At 41.2% G+C, this 19,245-nt stretch overlaps 1 protein-coding gene across 1 annotated transcript in view; it reads left to right on the top strand.

The window, feature by feature from the left end:
* The window catches only part of LOC103801526 (glycogen synthase kinase-3 beta), a gene marked incomplete at its 5' end in the record, with an annotated part of 91,837 nt that overhangs the window by 17,531 nt on the left and 55,061 nt on the right, over positions 1–19,245 (top strand). The window contains one exon of the mRNA XM_009073942.1: positions 8,561–8,644. Coding sequence (XP_009072190.1) covers positions 8,561–8,644 — 84 coding nt within the window. The remainder of the gene's footprint in view (positions 1–8,560; positions 8,645–19,245) is intronic.

The following is a 19,245-nucleotide window of genomic DNA, read 5'->3' as shown; positions in this document are numbered from 1 at the left end:
GGACTTGCTGCTGGCTGAGCACAGTAGATGCTGTAGAAGGAAGTGTAGAACTGAGCTGTTCATCAGGTCACAATATTTGAAACAACCACTTGAAAATTAAGTGAATTTCAGGTTGTGATCTGGAAGTGACAGGGTGCTGGAAATCAGTTTGCATTCCAAGTTTAGTCTTGAGCTTTCAAAGCTGGCAGGAATTTAGAGATTGGTATTAAGTCTCTGAGAAGCTCTTAAACTCCAGTTCCATTCAGAGAGGCAACAACAAGCTGATGAAGAATTTGTCTTCCACCCTTCGATTAACTGCTGAGATAGAGGGAGTAAATGAAAGAAATGTCGTATTTTTTTTCTTCTGTTCTCTCAAGAGATCAAGGCTTGTTTTATTTCTTAACAGAAATAAGCATTTTCTGTCTCCAGTTATAGGAAACTATGTTCAATAGCTGTATGAAAATCAAGTTTTCTGCTTAGGGACTGTGTTTAGCATTGGGAAGAGCAGGCTGGAGATGACATAGTGTGACACTTGCCATTGCTGACTGCCTGGGGGAAGAGTTAGGGAGTTCAAAGCACGTGGTCCCTTTATGTGAAGGCATGTAATGCCTGAGTTTATTGGGGGCAGTAATACAATAAAAGAAAGTAATGGGGTGGAAACAAGGTGTGTGTGAGTACCTCGGATTTTCATCCAGTATGTCTTTCTGTCAGCTCACTCATTTCTACATGGTTGAAGTTCAAATCTGTCTAGTTCTTAAGGGTTTAATGAAGAACAGCCCACCTTTGCAGCGGCTGTATGACTTCGTTTCACTTGTTATTCTAGAGCTTTAGTTTCCAGCCTGTTTTTTTTCTCTTGCTGCCCCTGTCTGCTCCAATTTCAGTTGAGCTGTAATCTATCATGGGTTTTCAGGTTGGGAGTGTGTTGGTGGCCCCACCTACACTTGCCTGAACCCTGTGCCTTCATCTTGCCCTGGCCTGGCTCCAGCTCCAGCATGCTCTGCCCACTGGCCTCTTCAGGCAGGTCCTGCCTGCTGCTGCATTCATAGCTGACAATTTTTGTCCCAATCTGTACCCATGCCAAGGCTGAAGGTCGCTGTGCTGGGTAATAAATTTTGGACAGAATACAGCTGACGCACACACTTTGTGCCTGACTCTTTCTGAGTGCTCGCAGGGCAGCGTATCAGAAGCTCTTTGCGGTGCAGCCTTGCTGTGTGTCTCCATGGTTTGTTGCTTCAGGTTCTTAATTATCAGATTTTTTATGTGATGACAAATAGTGGAAAGTGTGGCAGTGCGGTGGAACGTGGTAGCAGGGTGAAAACTGGGTTTGGAACCTTTGATTCCTTCTGGTTATGTAGTAAAACAGAGCATGATGCAACTGCGATTCACTGAGTTGCACAGAAGTGCATACACAAGTGTTCTGTACCTTGGACCCCCCTGCCAACTTCCTCTGCTCATCTCCCTTGCGTGGCACAGTGCACGTGCACTCGTTATTCTCATGGTGTATAGGCACTTAGACTTCAGGTTTTGCCTTGTATGAGCATTGGGATTCTGATGAATGGCAGGCAGGAAGAGGTGTAAGGAAGGGGTGGGGGGTGAGAGTATTTAAAACAGCAGCAGTTATATGTTTGTACTGTAAACTACTGATGCCTCACCAAGTTTGGGTTTGTTTTTTTTTTTCCTTTGGGAAACCTGGAATGTTAGCAATAAATCATAGAGTTATAGAATTTTAGGGGTTGAAATGGACCTTACAGATTATCTAGTCCCAATGCCCCTGCCATGGGCAGGGACACCTCCTTACTAAACCAGGTTGCTCAAGGTTTTATCCAACCTGGCTTTGAACACTGCCAGGGTTGGGGCACCCACTGCCTTCCTGGGCAACCTGTGCCAGGGTCTCACCACCCTCACAGTAAAAATTTTTTTCCTAATATATAGCCTAAATTTCCCTCCAATTGGAATCCGTTACCCTTTGTCCTATCACTGCAGTTCCTCACAAAGAGTCCCTCTCCAGCTTCCCTGTAGCCCCTTCAGATACTGAAAGGTGCTATGAGGTCTCCACACAACCTTCTCTTCTCCAGGCTGAACAGCCCCAACTTCCTCAGCCTGTCTTCATAGGGGAAATGCTCCAGTCCTCTTAACACTTCGTGGCCTCCTCTGGACTTGCTTCAACAGTTCCGTGTCCTTCTTATGTTGAGGGCACCAGAACTGCATGCAAAATTCCGGGTGGGGTATCACGAGAGCAGAATAAAGGGGAAGAATCACCTCTTTTGACCTGCTGGCCACACTTCTTTGGATGCAGCCCAGGATTGGATTGGCTTTCTGGGCTGCAAGTGCACACTGCAGCCCATGGTGTGTTTCTTATCTGCCATCATTTCCAAGTCTTTCTTATTGTTGCTGGTCTCAGTTACTTCCCCACCCAACCTGTAGGTGTGCCTGGGATTGCACTGACCCAGATATAGGACCTTGCACTTAATTTTGTTGCCTTCCTGGGGTTTGTATTGGCCCACCTCTCAAGCTAATACTCTCAATACTAATAAATTCATATTCGCTCTGGAATGTCTCTGGAACTTCTTGGATGATAAAAAGTCAAAGTGCTTCTAGAATTGCTAACCCTCAAAGCTGCTTCTGTGCACGTGCATGTGTTATGCATTGGTAGGGGTTGGAGCAGAACAGGGTGTCTGAACTTTCTGACCTGTGTGTTAGTCCTGCTGGGCTGCAAGTACTTGACAGCTGTCAGTGGACCAGCACTAACTGGATGGTGTGGGTGTCATGGTATTACAGCTCTTGGTATGTCATAGTTACAAATATTTAATAAATATTATTTGTTTGTTGTCATTGCCCTGTATTTATGGATTAAAAGTCATGATTGTATGAGTTTGGGACTAACAGGTGTGCTAAAAATGAAGACCACCCCAAATTAGATCTGCTGATGTAAATATGCCATGACTGACAGGAGGGGAGACAGGGGCTTTGTCTTAATCCATGCCTCAAATGTAAATGAGGAAAACTGTGATTCCTGTTGACCTTTATCTCTGCTTGAAATTGCTTGCCTGTGAAATGAACTCGTCATGGGTGGCTAGCTATTGATGACCATCATGGGCAGATTCCCAGCCCAGGCTTCTGTAGTTAAGCCCCTTTTGCACCTTTTTCTTCCCCTTCAAGCACTGACATTTTAGTGATATATTGGAGCAAATACAGAAGAATGTAGGAATTAGTCTTTATTCTGTAAAATGCCTGCATTATCATATGTCTGTGAAAGGCAGTTAGTGGATAAACGACACATACTAGTCTTGGAGCTTTAGTGACAATATTAGTGAAAATACGCTAAATATGCTGTTGTTTGTGATCCCACTACCCCTTGGTAACTTTAAAGGTGCTATTTTGGTAGCTTCCTCTGTGGTCTGGAGTCCTTTTGTTTCGGTACATTTGATAAAGCTGAGTCTAGGAAGGCACAGCTCAAATGTTGTGCAAGCAGCTGTCTCTGCAGGGCATTGAGCATTGCTGGCTAGGATCACACTGAAAGACCTTGGTCAGCAAGTGCCTTCTGCTCTGTGCTTGGAGTCCAGCCTTTTTCTTGTGGTGGGAGATGGTCAGGATAAAGAGCTTTTTTGCTGCTGCATGAGAAATGCTTTAAATCTCTCATGGTTTCAGCCTGAGCCTGTTCTTGGGTCAGGCTCAGCAGTGCAGTGGGTGAAGGTGAGTGGACGTGACTAGTCATTGTGGCTGCTCAAGTGGAAGGAAGCAGGGGAAAAAAAAGCAAGCCCTGCTGCTTTATCACTGTCTTCATGCCTCCTGCTGGAAACTAGTTTCTTCCCCAGCTTTGCCCATGGCTTTCTGCTCCTACTCTTCACTGTGGGAGAACCTTTACTGAAGTATAAGAAATGTTGTGGAAGGGAGAAGATAATGGTGGAAGCAGAGGAAGAGAGGAAACTGTAAACATGATGTGCAAGAAGAGAGAGTGTGTATGCTGAGAAATTTGAATCTGTGTGCTGCTTCTATCCTATCCTGTCTATTCTGCAATGCCACTGTTCATGCAATTACCCTTCATTTTCTGGTTTTCCAACTTTAGAGAAGAACACAAAATACTGAGCTTCATCATTCGGAGGTACTACCCCAAGAAGAATAAAAAATAGTTCAAAAAGTGCAAAAATTAGAATTAACTTGAGTTGTTGCCCATACTTGATTTAAACAAGAAGACTGATGCTGAAGTTCCTTGTTGAATTAGGTTGGTAGCTTATCCTGCCTTTCCATCAAAAATACATCCTCTCTTAAAATGACAAGGTATACACAATTTTATCTGTTCATAATAACCAGGTCATGTTCTTGGTGTGACACAGAACAAAAATATCAATTTCTACTTTCTCCCATTTCATCTGCACTGAACATAATCCTCAAAGAACCTTGATGAGACTATAAAAAGGCAGTTCAGAAGGAAAAAAGATAAATCAAAACCCAGCATGCCCTTTAGCTAAGAAAACTGAGGAATTCTGTTCTGAACTGGACCCAGGTGATATTTCAACACTTCATTGGGTATATATTGATAATGTCATGCTGACATGAGCTGTACAAAACCTTTCAACTTGATTTTCTCTAGTCCAGTTCAGGAAATTGCAGGTCCATAAAGCATCATCTCTTATGATCTAGTAGTTTTATAGCATTGTAAGGAGGAGAGGGAGAAGTGGGGGAGGATGAATGTTGTGAGGGGAGAAGGCAAAGAGTCAGATTAGGAGTGATGAATGCAAACTGGCTTAGTTCTAGAAATCCCTGGATGGGGAGGGAAGGCAGCGTGTGTGGCAAGGAGTGATGGTTATCCTAGTCTGTAATAGCAGATTATAGTAGTGAGGCAGAAGTGACCTTGCTTTGGTGGTTTTGTATCAACTGCGTTAGCACAGCTGTGGGGGATTGGGGTTGTAACTCTGGAGAGAGGGCATGAATCTTCCTGCATGAGCTTTATTGGATGTGCTTTGAAGTTATAAATCTGATGTCTTGGCAATCTTTAACCAAATATTTAACTTTGATGAGCAACCAGTGTTCTTCAATATAGAGCAGAGATAAGAGGCAGTCTGGTCTAGGGAAGTTGTCTTTGTAAGTGAACGGGGTTTTGTCACATGGGGTTTTCTTCAGGAACTAGTGAAGGGTTTAAATGTGCTGGTGGTAAAGCAGTCTTCTGGAGTTGTGTGTCAGCCCTTTGCCTTGTGGATAAAGAATTCTATTTTAGATAAGGAAATCGAACTGCATCAGAAATTTGCTGAGTCATCTGTTCATAGTCCCATTGGTTTGCGGCTTCTCAAAGGGACATGTGCTGCAGGAGCACATGCTCCAGTGAAGAGATGTCTGCTGAGTCCTCTCTTGTGGCAAGGCTGGTGCTGAAGGGTATTGCTTTCTTCAGTGCTTACCAGATCTGGTGCACTCGTTCAGTAAGAAAACTAAATCCTTTCCTTCATGTAAATGAGTGGGAGAACAGGAAAGAATAACTTCCTCTTTGAGTCCCTGAATTTACATCCATGTCTCTTGGAAGACAAAAATGATGAGTTAAGGATAAGCATGAGCTTTATGTTTTCATTTGCCCTGTATTTTGATTATGCACTGTCAGCCTTTCTCATCAGCATGTTTTGAAATGGTTTTAGTTTGCATTATCTTTAGACATGTGTTTTGTCTCTTGTACTTTGTGTAGGACATCTGTCACTGTTCACTTCACTAAATGTTCCCTGCTTATAGTCTAGTATTTCCCCTTCCCCCCTATGCATTTCTGCACTGGTAATTAATAATCCACGTTATATTGGGAAAAGGTTGTTATTTATTAAAGATGTGTACGGGGAAATGCATGGTAAAGTGAGACTACCTGAAATATTTACCTGAGGAAAAAAAAATGATTTCTTTGAAGCATCAGTCTGTTACGTGAACATCAGTATCTGTTCCCTTGCCACATCCCATTGGAGCTTCGCAGCCATTCGGGTATTTCCAGTTTTCATTCCACCAGGGAGTGGTGATTAGCAATCAGGTCGGTTCTGAGGTAGCTGAGGTGACTGTTTGACTAAGATGACAGTTTAGATTTGTTTCCTTCTGTCTAGTCACAGGACGCAAGATATAGGTTACTGTGTAACTGGTTTATGACTTATCCCTGATATTAGCACCTCTTGAAACATTCTTTGTGCCGCTGCAGCAGATGGTCAGGATGAGAGCCGAAAGAGATGGATCAGAGTGAAAGGCATCAAAGTGGGCACAGGCTGTGCTTTTGTGCTAGGTTGAGATACCAGAGTATAAATAGAACTTCAGCCTAGTGTTAGAATGACGTTTGATGATCCCCCCCCCGTATCCAGTCAGCATGTCCATACTATCTAAAGAACATGGAGCGATAACCTGACTTAGAGTATGTTATGGGTATTTTAAGGAGCTCGTAGAGATACTGGCAAAATAATATTTGCACATTAATGATTAGTGTATGTATGTTCCTTCCATAAGTCCATGAGTTAAAAGGTATTATTCCCATCTCAAAGTCAATAGGAGAAAGGGAAGAAGAAATAAATTACTTGCCATGTGTTGGGCTAGGAATTGCTGGTGGAATTTGGTTGAGGTGCTGGAACTTGGGGTGTTAGGTTCAGTCCAACAATAATGCTGTTAAGTGCCGTAAAAGCCAACTGGAGAATTTAATCCTTTGTCATAATAGATGTTTCAGTAACTGGTGAGATGTAGAGCCATCTCTACTTTGACTCAGTAGTTGAAATCTGCCTCAAATTTTAAGATCCAGGGAGACTCCACTGAGCCAGCAGTGGCATGTGGTTTGGATAAGGTGAGGATGAGATCTTTCTGTTGGTCTGAAGTTTGACTTGTGCCATAAATCACAGGAACCCCAGCCATGACTCTCAAAATTGACTTATTTTTGATAGCATTTAATAAAGAATGAGTAAGTGGAGAATATCTGGTCTCTTGTTCCTACCAGGAGAATGCTTTTCACTGTGAGACGTGAGATTGATTGGTGAGGTTATGTGGCGAAGTCTGTATTCCTTTTAATGATTTCACTCCATAAGGTATCAGGAGGTCCGTGAAAGCCTCAGAAGTCTCTCCTTGCTTTCTCTTACTTTCTCTCTTCATCCTTCAGGATAGGTCTGTCTTGGTATGCACCTAACGGTCTTAGGCTTTAATCTGTTCAGAAGCCAGGCAGGCTCAGGGAAGGACTTGCTCTCTCCTTAACTACTCGCTGGATAATTGCCAGCTGATAACTGTGTGAGATGTCACTCATGTTTGGAAGGAGCTGACTAATACTGAAGTATTTTTTCAGTCAGCGGGGAGCAGGGTTGATAGGATTAATGATACTGCATTCTATCTAGCACCTCTTCTTTTTTTTTTTTTTTTTTTTTAAGGCTTTTACATGGCTTAGAGGAATTGCTTTTTTTTTTTTTTTTTTTTAAGGCTACATGGCTTAGAGGAATTAAAAGTGGAGTTTGTAGCCATGTTCACATTAGTAGCTCTGAGGGTTCTTGCAGAGTTCCTTAACCATTAACCAGTGACAGCCACCATACATCACTTTCTGATACACAGAATCTGAAATCCTTGCTTTGGCAGCAGCACTGCACAAAGTAGGCGTTAGCTTTGTGCCTTTAAGTATGAAAATGTGTGATGGTTAAAGAATTTTCTTCCCAAATATTCCTGAACTTGGCTAGAGTTAATGATGCTAGTAGGACCAGTGTGTTAGTCCAGCTAGATTAGGATGCATAGTTAACAATCCCATGATCAAAGTAAAATGTGCAATACCTTCTATTTTTGAAGCTGCAGATTGTATAGTAATTGAGGAAGGAAAAACAGTGCCGTGTAAATGTAACCATAGGAAAAAGGAGCATTGTAGCAACAGCTGTGGAATGAAGTATAACATACATAGCCGTGCTAATTTTACTTGCTTGTTTCTATTCATACCTGCAATTCAAAATTTCACTTGTTTTTATCTTGTTAGGCTATAAGATCCCTCATTTATTAGGGCCTCATTTATAATGGATATTGCAGTAAAGTCCCCAGTTTATCATGCCTGTAATTTTAACAACTTTTTCAGGTTCACAGAAAATGGGAAATTATTTTGTCTGTCTAAACCTGGTTGAACAGAAGTGGAAAGTGAGTTGCCTATTCCATTTCAGGTGTTTTTAGTTGATGTTGCAAAGAGAATGGTAGAGGAAAAGATCTTTTTACTAAACCTGTTTTTCACTGTGGAGGAGGGCAGGCGTGTAGGTGGAAATGTTATGTTTGCTTTTACAGTGTTTGCATTATTTTTACAGTATTCAAGGGGGTTAGGCTTCCAACCCTCCTGGCTGATACATGGTATTATGTATGGAAAGCTAGTCCTCTTGCCTTTTACCACTGAACCTTCGATAATCCAAGTAGGTGGTTCTTGGATTTCGTGATGGATTTGTGGACTTTATTTTAGAGGGGAAATGTACTCAAAGCTGGCAGTATTTTCAGTGATGAAGTAATTGCAATAAAAACTAATAAACACATGAAAGCTGTTGCTTCTTTCCAACTTCAGTTGTTCTTTGGCTGTGGTGCCTTAACGTTTCTCACAGAGTTTTCCTAATTGTTTGCTTTCTTCTTGTTTCAGAACAGAGAGCTCCAGATTATGAGAAAGTTGGATCATTGTAACATTGTCCGATTGCGTTATTTCTTCTACTCTAGTGGAGAGAAGGTAAGAATGAGAAACAAATCAATGCCTCCTGGTAACCATCTGGGGTTTAACTGAACTGTTTGAATTTCTAGAGAGAAGAGTGTGACAATAACAGACATGATAACGTGGAGCAAATGCTATAGTGGTGCCCAATAGGTCATACTGGAGCAGATCTTTTTTGGTATGGAAGTGATCGTTAAGGAGTAGTGTTATCAGTAAAGCACAGAAATAGTGCAACAGATTTGGATATACGCTGCCTCAATTTAGTGGATCACAGATGGGCTTTGTTTACACGTTCTACCACTACCTTTCTATACATGCAGATATGTTTTCTAGGATTCAGTGTTAAGCAGTTTAGATTTAAAGCACTTACATTGCTTTTCCCAGACCCAGTCTCTGTATGCTTCTGTCCCCCTTCCTTGTGGGTCTGTTCCACATACAGGCTGAGTTTCAAAGCCCAGAGGAAAGAGTAATGTGTGATCATGTGATTGTAGCATTTGTCAGAATGCTTATGCTCCAGAAGAAGGAGCAGATAGCTGGATTTAATGAAGCTCAACAAGTAGACACTGCCATTTGTTTTCGTTCAGTCCAGGTTTAAAAGTTCCTTGGGTTTTTTAAGAAGGGATTGCAAGGTTTAGTTTTAATGTGAAATTATATCCTTGTCTAAGTGTCTATCAGCGTTTTACAAATCATAGGAAAATTCAGGGTGAAATGTACTTCAGGATGGCATCTGGTCCAGCCTTATGCTTAAAGCAGGGTCATCCATGGAGGAAAAAAAAAGTCATTCTGTCCCATGTGGAGGTTAATGTAAGCTGTGAGGTGGGGAAATGAGTTAGATGACCTTCTGAACTTCCTCTGGTCTTAATTAACTGCAGTTTCACGAAGTGGGCTGGCAGAATGGGAGAGACAACCCACCCACTGCATGACCTTTGGAGCCAAAAAGAGAGCTGAGTCTCCAGGACTAGTTGGTGGTGGCAAGTCACTGCAGTCTTGTGCAGTGCATAGAGGGTAATTGGAGGAGCTCTACAGTTACTTCTCAGAGGCTTTTGGCAGGGACTTGGCCCTGTGCCTTGCCTGTGCCTATGGAAAGCTTGTACAACCACTTCAGAGGAATCAAGAAGAAATATGATTTAAGGGTTTTATTGTGTTTTTTGGTCAGTCCTTCCCTTCCTCCCTTGCTCTTGCCTGGAGATAGCAAGCATTTTTAGTGTTGAATGGCTGTGGCTGCTTTGTTGGTTGTGCAGTGTGGGGTTTTTTTAACTGTACTGTGTTCATAACAAATTCCTCAAGCAGCAGGAGTACAAGAAGGGAAATACTGTGAAGGGAGGCCTTGGTTTATGGGTTGGTGGTTTTTTGGTGGTTTTTTTTGTTTGGGTTTTTTTTTCTAAAGAGCTTGTAACCTGACTGGAGTGAAGTAGAATTTCATGGGACAAGCAGAAGACAACTGCCTTATTTATGTAATTGGTTTGAGAAACCTCCTGCATACAGCGGATGTGTTAAAACTGCTCAGAACACTTTCCCAGGAGCCTTTGTGTAACAGCAACTTGAGAAAAACTCTTTTGGAAATCTTTTAACTTGATGTTGAGCTTGAGGCTGGATTTTCCATTCTGTTATTTCAACTCGACGTGGCTGATTCTTGGCAGTACTACTTTTGCTTTTAAAAATGCAGTCACTATCCATGGCCAATGAATCTTAATACTTCACTGACAAGTTTCTTTCCTGTTACTTTCTGCTCTCTTCATGCCTCTGCTCTGTGCCTTTGTGATTTCCACTGCTGCCTTGTTCCAAAATGGGACAAATGTGAACCAGTCCCTAGGGCCAGGGTGCACCCAGAAGAACATCAGCAATGTAATGTTGCAGTTCAGGTTGTAAGGTCTCTTGCAGTTCAATACAAAATGATACATAATTGGCTTGCCAGTGTTTCCATGTAGGTGGCAGCATGTGAAGATAACTGGGTAGTGGCATGCATGACTCCTGCCCATTTGTTGCAGCTCTTGGGAAACCCCTGCAGGAGAAGCTGTAGCTAACACAAGCTGAATGTTAACACAGCAACTTGCCAATGCTTTTCCTCCATGGACTGAGACGTAACAGGAGGAGGAGAAGGGCTGGAGTTTCTCTGCTGTTTGGGAAAAGCTCTGAACAGCAGCAAACTGGTGTTGTGAAGCTCATCTGAGAAGGAGGAGCAACATTTCTTGTCATGGTTTTGTCAGTTCGGGAAGCAGTAACATCTTTTACCCTCATATTACCCTTGTAATCAAACTGGCTCTTTGGAGAGGGGAGATGGGAGAAAAGTGTCATCTCCCATCTGGTTACCAGAAAGAACATGTAGGAATCAGTTTCAGATTTATCTGGTGGGTACCCAGATCTTTCTATAAACTGATTCTTGAAGCCAAGTCCAGTGGGAAGAGTAATGTAAAAATCCAAGGAATGTAAAGTAGAATATGTGGTAGCATAGTGATGAGTGGGGCTTGCAATTGTTCTGTCTTTGTGAAGAACTGAGCAGGCCTCTGCCATTAATCAGTGTTTGTGCTAATTAGCAGTGATGGGAAAATCTCAGAGGTAAATATTTTACTGCTGATGCCTTTAATGAAATTTTGATACTTATATATCAAGCATTCTCTTGCATGAAGGTTTTCATGCCACTGTGATTACTTCACCTATTTGTGTTGCTTGGACTTCTCCCTTCTTCCCTGATGCTTGACACCAACAGCTCTAAGCCCAGAGACTTTTCTTTCTTTGTTTTTTTGGCTGGTATCTGAGAAGCTTAAATCTGTCTTGATTTAGAGGTACCTCAAGGGTTTTCTCCAAATCCAGTCAGACTGGCGCTCACTGAAAGCCATGTGCCTAACAGTCACTTTAATTCATTTTAATTGCCCGGGGTCTAAAAGTACCTTGTAACCTTAAAACTGGCTTTATTCTAGCAAAACAGAGGATTTCATTCTTGATTAGAAAACTGGAAAAGTATCAAATGGAAAAAAATTCTAAAGAACATTATTTGAAATTGCTCATAAGACCATTCCTTAACTGCATCAAAAGTGTATACCTGGTTTGTAGCAATTTGGAGCTCTCCATCAGCTGTTTCTTGGAGCTATCTGTGCAACTGGTCAAAGTGTTTGAGCTCCTGTCTTTTCTTCTTCCTTGTGGTGAGCTCTCCTTATGTCTCCCATTTGCTTAATTGTCTTGCCTGCTTTTGCCAAAAGACATCAAGCCTTAGCAGTATAGAAATCTTGTATCCAGCATGGCTTGGACTGATTTCTTCTCCTTCGTTTTCTGTGTCTGGATGACTCCCTCCTGCCTGAGCAGCTTTGAATTCGTATTGCCTTTATATAGGTATACTCTGTATCTATTTATCTATCTATCTGCACTTAAATGAATGCACACAGGTGTGTTTATACCTTTGTACATATATATAGATTAAAAAAGTAATTCGTATTACTGACTAATGATTTCTAGTTTAAAAGAGCTCAAAGAAAGCATGTTATATATTAATATAACAGTTGACAGGCTTGGCATTCCGGCTGCTTCTATAAACTATCTGCTCCTTAATTCTTTCTTTTTCTAAGTTTACGGACATGTATGAGACTCAGGGTTTTTTTCCTGAAGTCTCCTCCTTAATGAATTTGCTGCAGTAGATTCTGAGTTCTCTTACATTTTTCTGAGGCTATATGAGATACCTGATAGCAAGGCAATGACTTTCGTAGCTCTGTGCTTTGCAGGAGTCCAGAATGTGTAATTATATCTGGTGGAATCAACCAGAGGGGAAGGAAGAGCAGCCAAATAATGGGTTGAGTTGTGTATAAAAGATTCTCTTGGTGGAAGTAGTCACAAGTGTTTTCCATGACACATTTCTGTGATTTGTGGTTTTCTAGGTAAATCTTAGAGAAAATGAGCAGAATTTTAGGGCTAGCCAGCTCTGCTGCCTTTGATAGATTTGGTATTATGCCTTAGGATAAGGTCTTGAACAAGATGCCAGGTTTGCCTGGCAGCTTGTCATGGGAGATCAGACTGCATTGGGAAGGTGTATATTTCTGGGTTGATTTTCACTACATTTCTTAATTTCAGGGACTGCCTTACATTTAGCATGATACAAAAATGTATGTGTTGATTTACTGAATCAGGGGAAGATGCTCTTGTTGCCTGTCCTTTTTCGCCTCATTCTGCTGAGAACCTGTTGAGCCACGCTCCAAGGGAAGACAGACCTGAACATAGTGAATAATTCCTCTGACTCCTGTGCTAAGAGTATTCCCCAATGTTTTATAGCATGACCTGACTTCTTAAATTGGTGGCTGTCGAGTAAAATTACTCAGCTGTGTAAAACCTGAAATGAGTTCCTAATTCCCTTTTTTTTTTTTATCCCTCTCTATTTCTTGTTTAGATCTTTGTGGTATTTCATAACTGTCAGGTTCTTTGTGTGGACATTTTTGAGTGTTTACTAGACTAATCAGATCCATATCCATGCCCAAAAGAAGAAGAGAAGATACTGGAGGGATTTTTATTTCTGCATCAAATCATATAAAAGTAAAGTAAATAAATTTTTTGTTGAGTAATTGCATCTGCAGTTATGTAACATTTTTCCTCTTTAAGGTGGCTTAGTATTCAGGAGTCAAAGACAACATGTATGAAAGCACAGAGAGATTGCAAATAGGCAGTATGCTGACTCGTTTCTGGAGGCTGAGCAGTCCCTTCTGCATGCTCTAATTGATGTCTAGTCTTATCTAGCCTTAGATGTAAGGGCATGCAGCCAAAAGTCCATGCAGTCTCAGAACGGAAATTTATTCCCATAGATTTAGGCTGAAGTTTAAGATAAACATGCAGGAGGTACATGCTGAGCTGCATCTATAAGCTACTGTGCACTATCTCGTGTGCTTTGGCAGCAGTGTATTAAATTGCACTAAAGAAGTTTGGAAGAAGGGAGCAACTGATTTGCAAATTTTTGGTGTTTCTCCAGGTTCATATCCCTGTTAGATATCCTCCACCTTCAAAGAGGCATGAACTTCACCATCCTTTCTTGCAGGAGTGTTCAGATGAGACCTTATCTGAGGGCCATCCATTCTGTCTTCTGTGAAAATGGGAAACATTTGGTTTCTTTATTGAACTTTTTTTTTAAGAAAAAAGAAGTTCCTGCATAAGAAGTTCAATTAACAGAGCCTTGAGCCCAATTTTGCATTGACAGGGCCTGTGTGAATGTTTTGCACCAGCCTAGTAATGTGCTGAAGGGCCTTCACTAGAGACAAATTTAGTCACTACGATTCATTCAATCCTTGGCAGATCTGCTGTGCTGTCAACAAAGGAGCAATTAATGCCAATTATGAGGAGTTTTGTGATGTTGGTATCTCTGTAGTCCTTGCCTGAGGCCTGCCAAGCTCATTTCAAAAAGGGCACCAGTCATCAGATAATGATTATCAGTTGCTGCTGTTAGGACTCGCAACATTCTGGGAATTTCCTTAGTTGTAGTTATGAGCAGTCTCTGGTTTTGAGTGGGTTGTGTTATTAGAAATAGCAGTTTTGTCTGCCTGTGGTAGGTCTTTGCAGGAGCAGAGTAGGCAGCGGTGGCTAGATCCTCGATGTGGTAGGTGTGTGCAGTGGAAATAGGAAGTTCTGTGATTTTTCTCTAGACCAGTGAGCCATCCAGTACATCTGATTAGTCACTCTTCTGTTCTCAAGTCATTCCCCTACCAGCTTTAGCTACTGCTCTCATCTTCCCGTATTGCATAGCCATTTGGAAAGCAGCTTGTACATTTGTCCTGAGGCAAGCATATAGTTTGAACCATATCATGTATTGCCTTGCCTAGTTTGCTGTCATGGATATATCCTGATTCAGAAATTCCTACTCAGTCTGGAAGGTAGTGAACAGACAAGTGAACAGTGGATCTCCAAAGACTGGTTTTTTGTTTTCATGGTAAAGTATGCGGGACAGTCCAGTGATCCCAACATCATCTGTTAATTTTCATCTTCCAACAAGACTTATTGCCAGCTTATGGCACAGTCCCAGCTTGGGAGCCGGGTTTCAAATATCCACAGATCATCCCTGTCAAAGATGATAAATCAGTCCCACCTTTTAGATGTTGGGTGAATGTTTCCAACTTCATAGAAATTATTTGTCCTTGGTGGTATAGCGAAAAGCTTAATGACTTCATAGGGCATAAAATAAACAAGGAGTTGTCAGAGATTCCCAAAGTCTTTTAATGTGTGAGCTTTTTCCTTACTGTAGCCTCTCTTTTTAGAGGGCAATCTAGGACAGAAAATGTCTTTATTTAATGACATGGAATGTCTTAGTGCATCACCTAAGAACCTAAACTCTTTCAGTGGTCAAAGGTAGATAATATAAAGCAACTGTCTTTGAACAAGACTCAAGACTTAAGTTCTTAAATGTGAATTATATTGGAAGAGTTGACTTCTGGCCTTATGCTGCCATCACAGCTGATCCAGTTGGCAAGTTCCTACCTACATCAGACGGTGTTATGCTGAAGAGTAATGAGCATTACAGAACAATTTGGTAAGTCTGGATAAATAGGTATAGGAACAGAAGTCTTGGGACAGCTCTCTGTTCTCAAACTCAGTCATGAGCAGTGAGGGATTAGGAAAGGAAGTTCTTTGCCCGACATTTGCAGCACTAATAGAAAGTATTGGTATCTTTCCGTACACCAAAGTTGAGTCTTCAGCTGCTCTTACTGCCCTGGATTTATCTGTGTGAAACTGCAACTATATCTCTAGGCTTACATTTCCATTATTCTGGTGGCAGCCACAGCTCTGTTTTGAAATAGATGTGGCTGTAAACTGCAAGTAAAAACAGTCACACGTGGCCACTGGATGTCACCATTCCTTCATACAAATGAGGTCAGCTAGCACATTTTTTGCATTTTCAAATTTTTCTGCTGTGTCTTGGCTACTCAGTAGTTAGAGTAGGAAGGCTGCAAATTTTTGCTTTGTGTTCGAAAACATGTTCAGTCTTTGTATCTGTAACCTAACAGTGTCAGCCTTCAAGATAAGGAAGGTGGGTCTCCCATGGTGCTTGATAAGGGGTGCAAAGTGTGTGCTGGTTGTAGCTTTAAGAAAAAGTAAAATAACCTTTTTTGAATCTAGAGCAAAAACTGTGACTTTGGACCTCATGTGTTGTCTAAATCTAGATGCCTAAGTCATGGTGAAGGACATATTTTACCTCATGCTGACAGTCTGGTGTTTAAATAATGCACTCTCAAAAAGGCATAATCCAAATGAAATGCTAAAAGGCATCTTCCTGCTTTCCGACTTTGCACGTTAAATCCTTCAGTGCTTTTTGACAAAACCTGTACATAGCTGCCATCCTGTCAGTAACATCTCTGTGTATAGCACCAACTCTGAAACATCATTGGGGAGGTGCTGTCATATGGTAAAGAGAACGTGATCCCCTTGAGTGAACTGACTGGCTTATTTGCCTCATATAGCCCCAATCCTGATACCTTGGGACAGTTTTAATAAGGAGAAATGCATTTCGGAGGCAAATTCCTTAATTTTAGGTTTATTGCTTGTCTGTATGCTTTTAGGTTGAACAGGCAAGTAAAGTGAGTTTCATCAGAGTGCAATTCCACATTTATTTCCTCAAAGGCAAAGTTAGTGTAAGAAAAATCCTGTGTCATTCATCTTCTCTCAGTTGCTCTCATACAGCTGATCATATGGGCTCCATTGGAGAACTAGCAAAAACCCACCCAAAACCCACACCAGAACCACTACCTTATTGCTACTGATCTGCTAAGAGAGGAAGACTGAAATGAGCATGTTCATCACTTTTTCCAAATTCTGACCTGTAAATTTAGTAATCCTGGAAGAAAGAGCATCCAGAAAATAGTTTCCTGTTTTCCTTTTAATCCTATTACTTGGTGCTCAGAGAAATTTTTCCTAGATCTGGGTAGGCCTTGACGGTTCAGGAGTACTTCTGCCATCTTAGTAGGTGCTGACATGTTCTTCAGAGCATGATTTTTCCTTTTGCTCTCAGTTTGGCATGTGTGACCTCTCTGGCTTCTGTCGTCATGTTGGTGGTAAATAGAGGAAATAGTTGGTCTGTGACTGACTGATGTTGACTGCAGTTTTATACACGCACATTGTAAATGTAGTGTGTGTGATACATGAAAAAATGCTAAGAAAAGCTGGTAGAAACCATTCAGGATTAATTTTGGGTTTATTGAGGTAGGGGAGGATCATAAAGAAGGAATATTTGAGCGTTCCCTGCAAGGAACGATCTAGAAAAGTGACTCTGAATTGGATAGCTGTTGCTCTGTATTGGCTTCAGCTAAGCTCCACTGGATGGTGCTTAAAACAGGTTATTTGTGTAGTCTGAAAGAGAGGAGTGGTTTTTTTAAAAGCAGAGTTTGAGACCTCTATGATGCCTTTCCCGTGTCAGTAAGGCAATGCTTGCAATTTCATTTAGTCCTCAGCTGCATTATGTGTAGTGCTCATGTGCTAGAGCAGTTGTACTTTCATCCTGTTTTCTCTCCAATTTCTGGCACAAGGGAAGAAAAAATAAGTTGCTATAATCTTTTGTCTTTCTGATGCCTCTTATTATGGCACAGGTTGTATTAGTATTTAGCTTGTATGAAGTATTTCCCATCAAAGTGAAGTGGTGCCTGAATTGTCAGTTCTTGAAAGGCACAGAGTGGTTGTATGGCAAAGCTGTAGTTTATTTTGCTGTGGCTCATTTCTGAGCAGTGTTTATCAAGTGAGGATAAGTGACAAAAAGCAGCTTTAACATTTGATGCATTTGCTGGTACATGAGCCACATTGCTAAAGCAAAATCCGGATGAAATACATTGATCTTGTGTTTTAGGATCTGACTTTCTGCCGTCCCCCTTTTTTTATTTAAATCAGTACATGGTCATAACCTTAACAGCAAGCACAGGGGAACATGGATGAACATTTGCCCTGCAGAGGAAAGCTAATAAGCTATTAAATCCCAAGGTCTGTAAGGAGAAGTTAGTTATTTAATGATATCTTGTGTTTGCTTTCTGTAGTTTATATGCTGCAGTCTCCTCTGGACTTTTCTCTGTAAGTCATTCCAGGGATGCTCATGATAGTTAGGTTACCTTGGTGTATTCCCAGACCAGCAGTTTTGAGACAGCAGTATGGAAACAAGTCACTTGTGGAATATGTGGTGAGGTTTCCTGTAATGGAAAGATAAGCCTTGATCCTCCCAGTTGATCCTCGAGCAGTTGCTCTCATTTGGCAAGCTCTTTGAGCTAACCCTGTTTCCTATTGCAATACATCTGGGTCACTGGAAAAATATGTGTTTAGGAGGAATGCATGAGGTAGGCAAACCAGATTACATCATCCTCAGAGTTTGTCAGACCATGACTGCTTCCTAGCTTGTCCTGAATCTTGTTCAGGGGAATCCAGGTAACTTGGATATTGTTTTCATCCAGTTCATGCTCACTGAGAAAAGTGAGTGCTTGTGAAGACTCTTTTCTGTGTGTTTATCAGATTTATGCCAGCTGGCATCAGGGGGACATAGGTCAAAATGCTGGAATTGTCTTTAATTTGCTACAGTAATCATTAAGAGAACTTCTGAAGTTGGCTGCATATGGTAGGAGTGGAATATGCAGCTAGCTACTTACATAGCCAACACCCCAAACCATGCCTTTAGAGTTGCATATTAAAGTTCTGGGCCACTCAGATGGTACATGAAAACTTGTTACTTGGTAGGAGGGAAAGGTGTTCATGTGCCCTCATGTTCTAGGTGATAATGTATGATAGGCATTTGGACAGGAGCAGTACCACACAAAACCCATGTCATTTGTTCGAGTACTGTGGGATAGCATCAAACTCACAGGCAAAGGCTCCAGCTCTGAAATTCAGATGCCACAAGGGTTTTTGCACTTGTTTCATCTCATGTCATTGAATTCATCTCATTTCCAACAGAACTTAAAAATGGAGGCATGGAAAGTGAAATAAAGTTGTTAAGAACCTGAGTTCTGTAATTCTCAAAACTCACTGTGGTGAAGTAGTGTAGACAGGGTTTACTGATCATATGTTTTACTGTTTTACATGTCTCCTTTTGCTTGTACTATGAGAAGGTAATGAAATCACTATAATTTCATTTCCACTCACTTTTTTTTCCTCTCTAATCTCTCATGTAAATCTTTTTGATACATGAAACATGAATCCATGGATGAAAGTAATCAACCTCAGTAACAGAGTACTCGGTGCAGTGACTTGTGACCAATAAGACTTTCCCAACCTCTGAGCCAAACGTTTAGCGTATTCATCACGTTGTAGCTACACTAAATCAAACAGAATTCATATTCATGAAACTGTTTTCTCTCATGGCTGACAGGTTGCCGTACCAGGCATAATTTAACTTTGATTTTTTAGGACATTGATTTTCTGTATTTTATAATTAAACCTTGAAAGGTCTGACCTAAGAAGAGTTGTCGGTGGCTCTGAGCCAAACGTTTAGCGTATTCATCACGTTGTAGCTACACTAAATCAAACAGAATTCATATTCATGAAACTGTTTTCTCTCATGGCTGACAGGTTGCCGTACCAGGCATAATTTAACTTTGATTTTTTAGGACATTGATTTTCTGTATTTTATAATTAAACCTTGAAAGGTCTGACCTAAGAAGAGTTGTCGGTGGATTTTTGGCTTAAAG

The sequence above is a fragment of the Acanthisitta chloris genome, unplaced genomic scaffold (assembly GCF_000695815.1).
Source record: "Acanthisitta chloris isolate BGI_N310 unplaced genomic scaffold, ASM69581v1 scaffold10904, whole genome shotgun sequence".
Classification (NCBI taxonomy): Eukaryota; Metazoa; Chordata; class Aves; order Passeriformes; family Acanthisittidae; genus Acanthisitta; species Acanthisitta chloris.
This window is presented reverse-complemented; position numbering and strand designations above follow the sequence as displayed.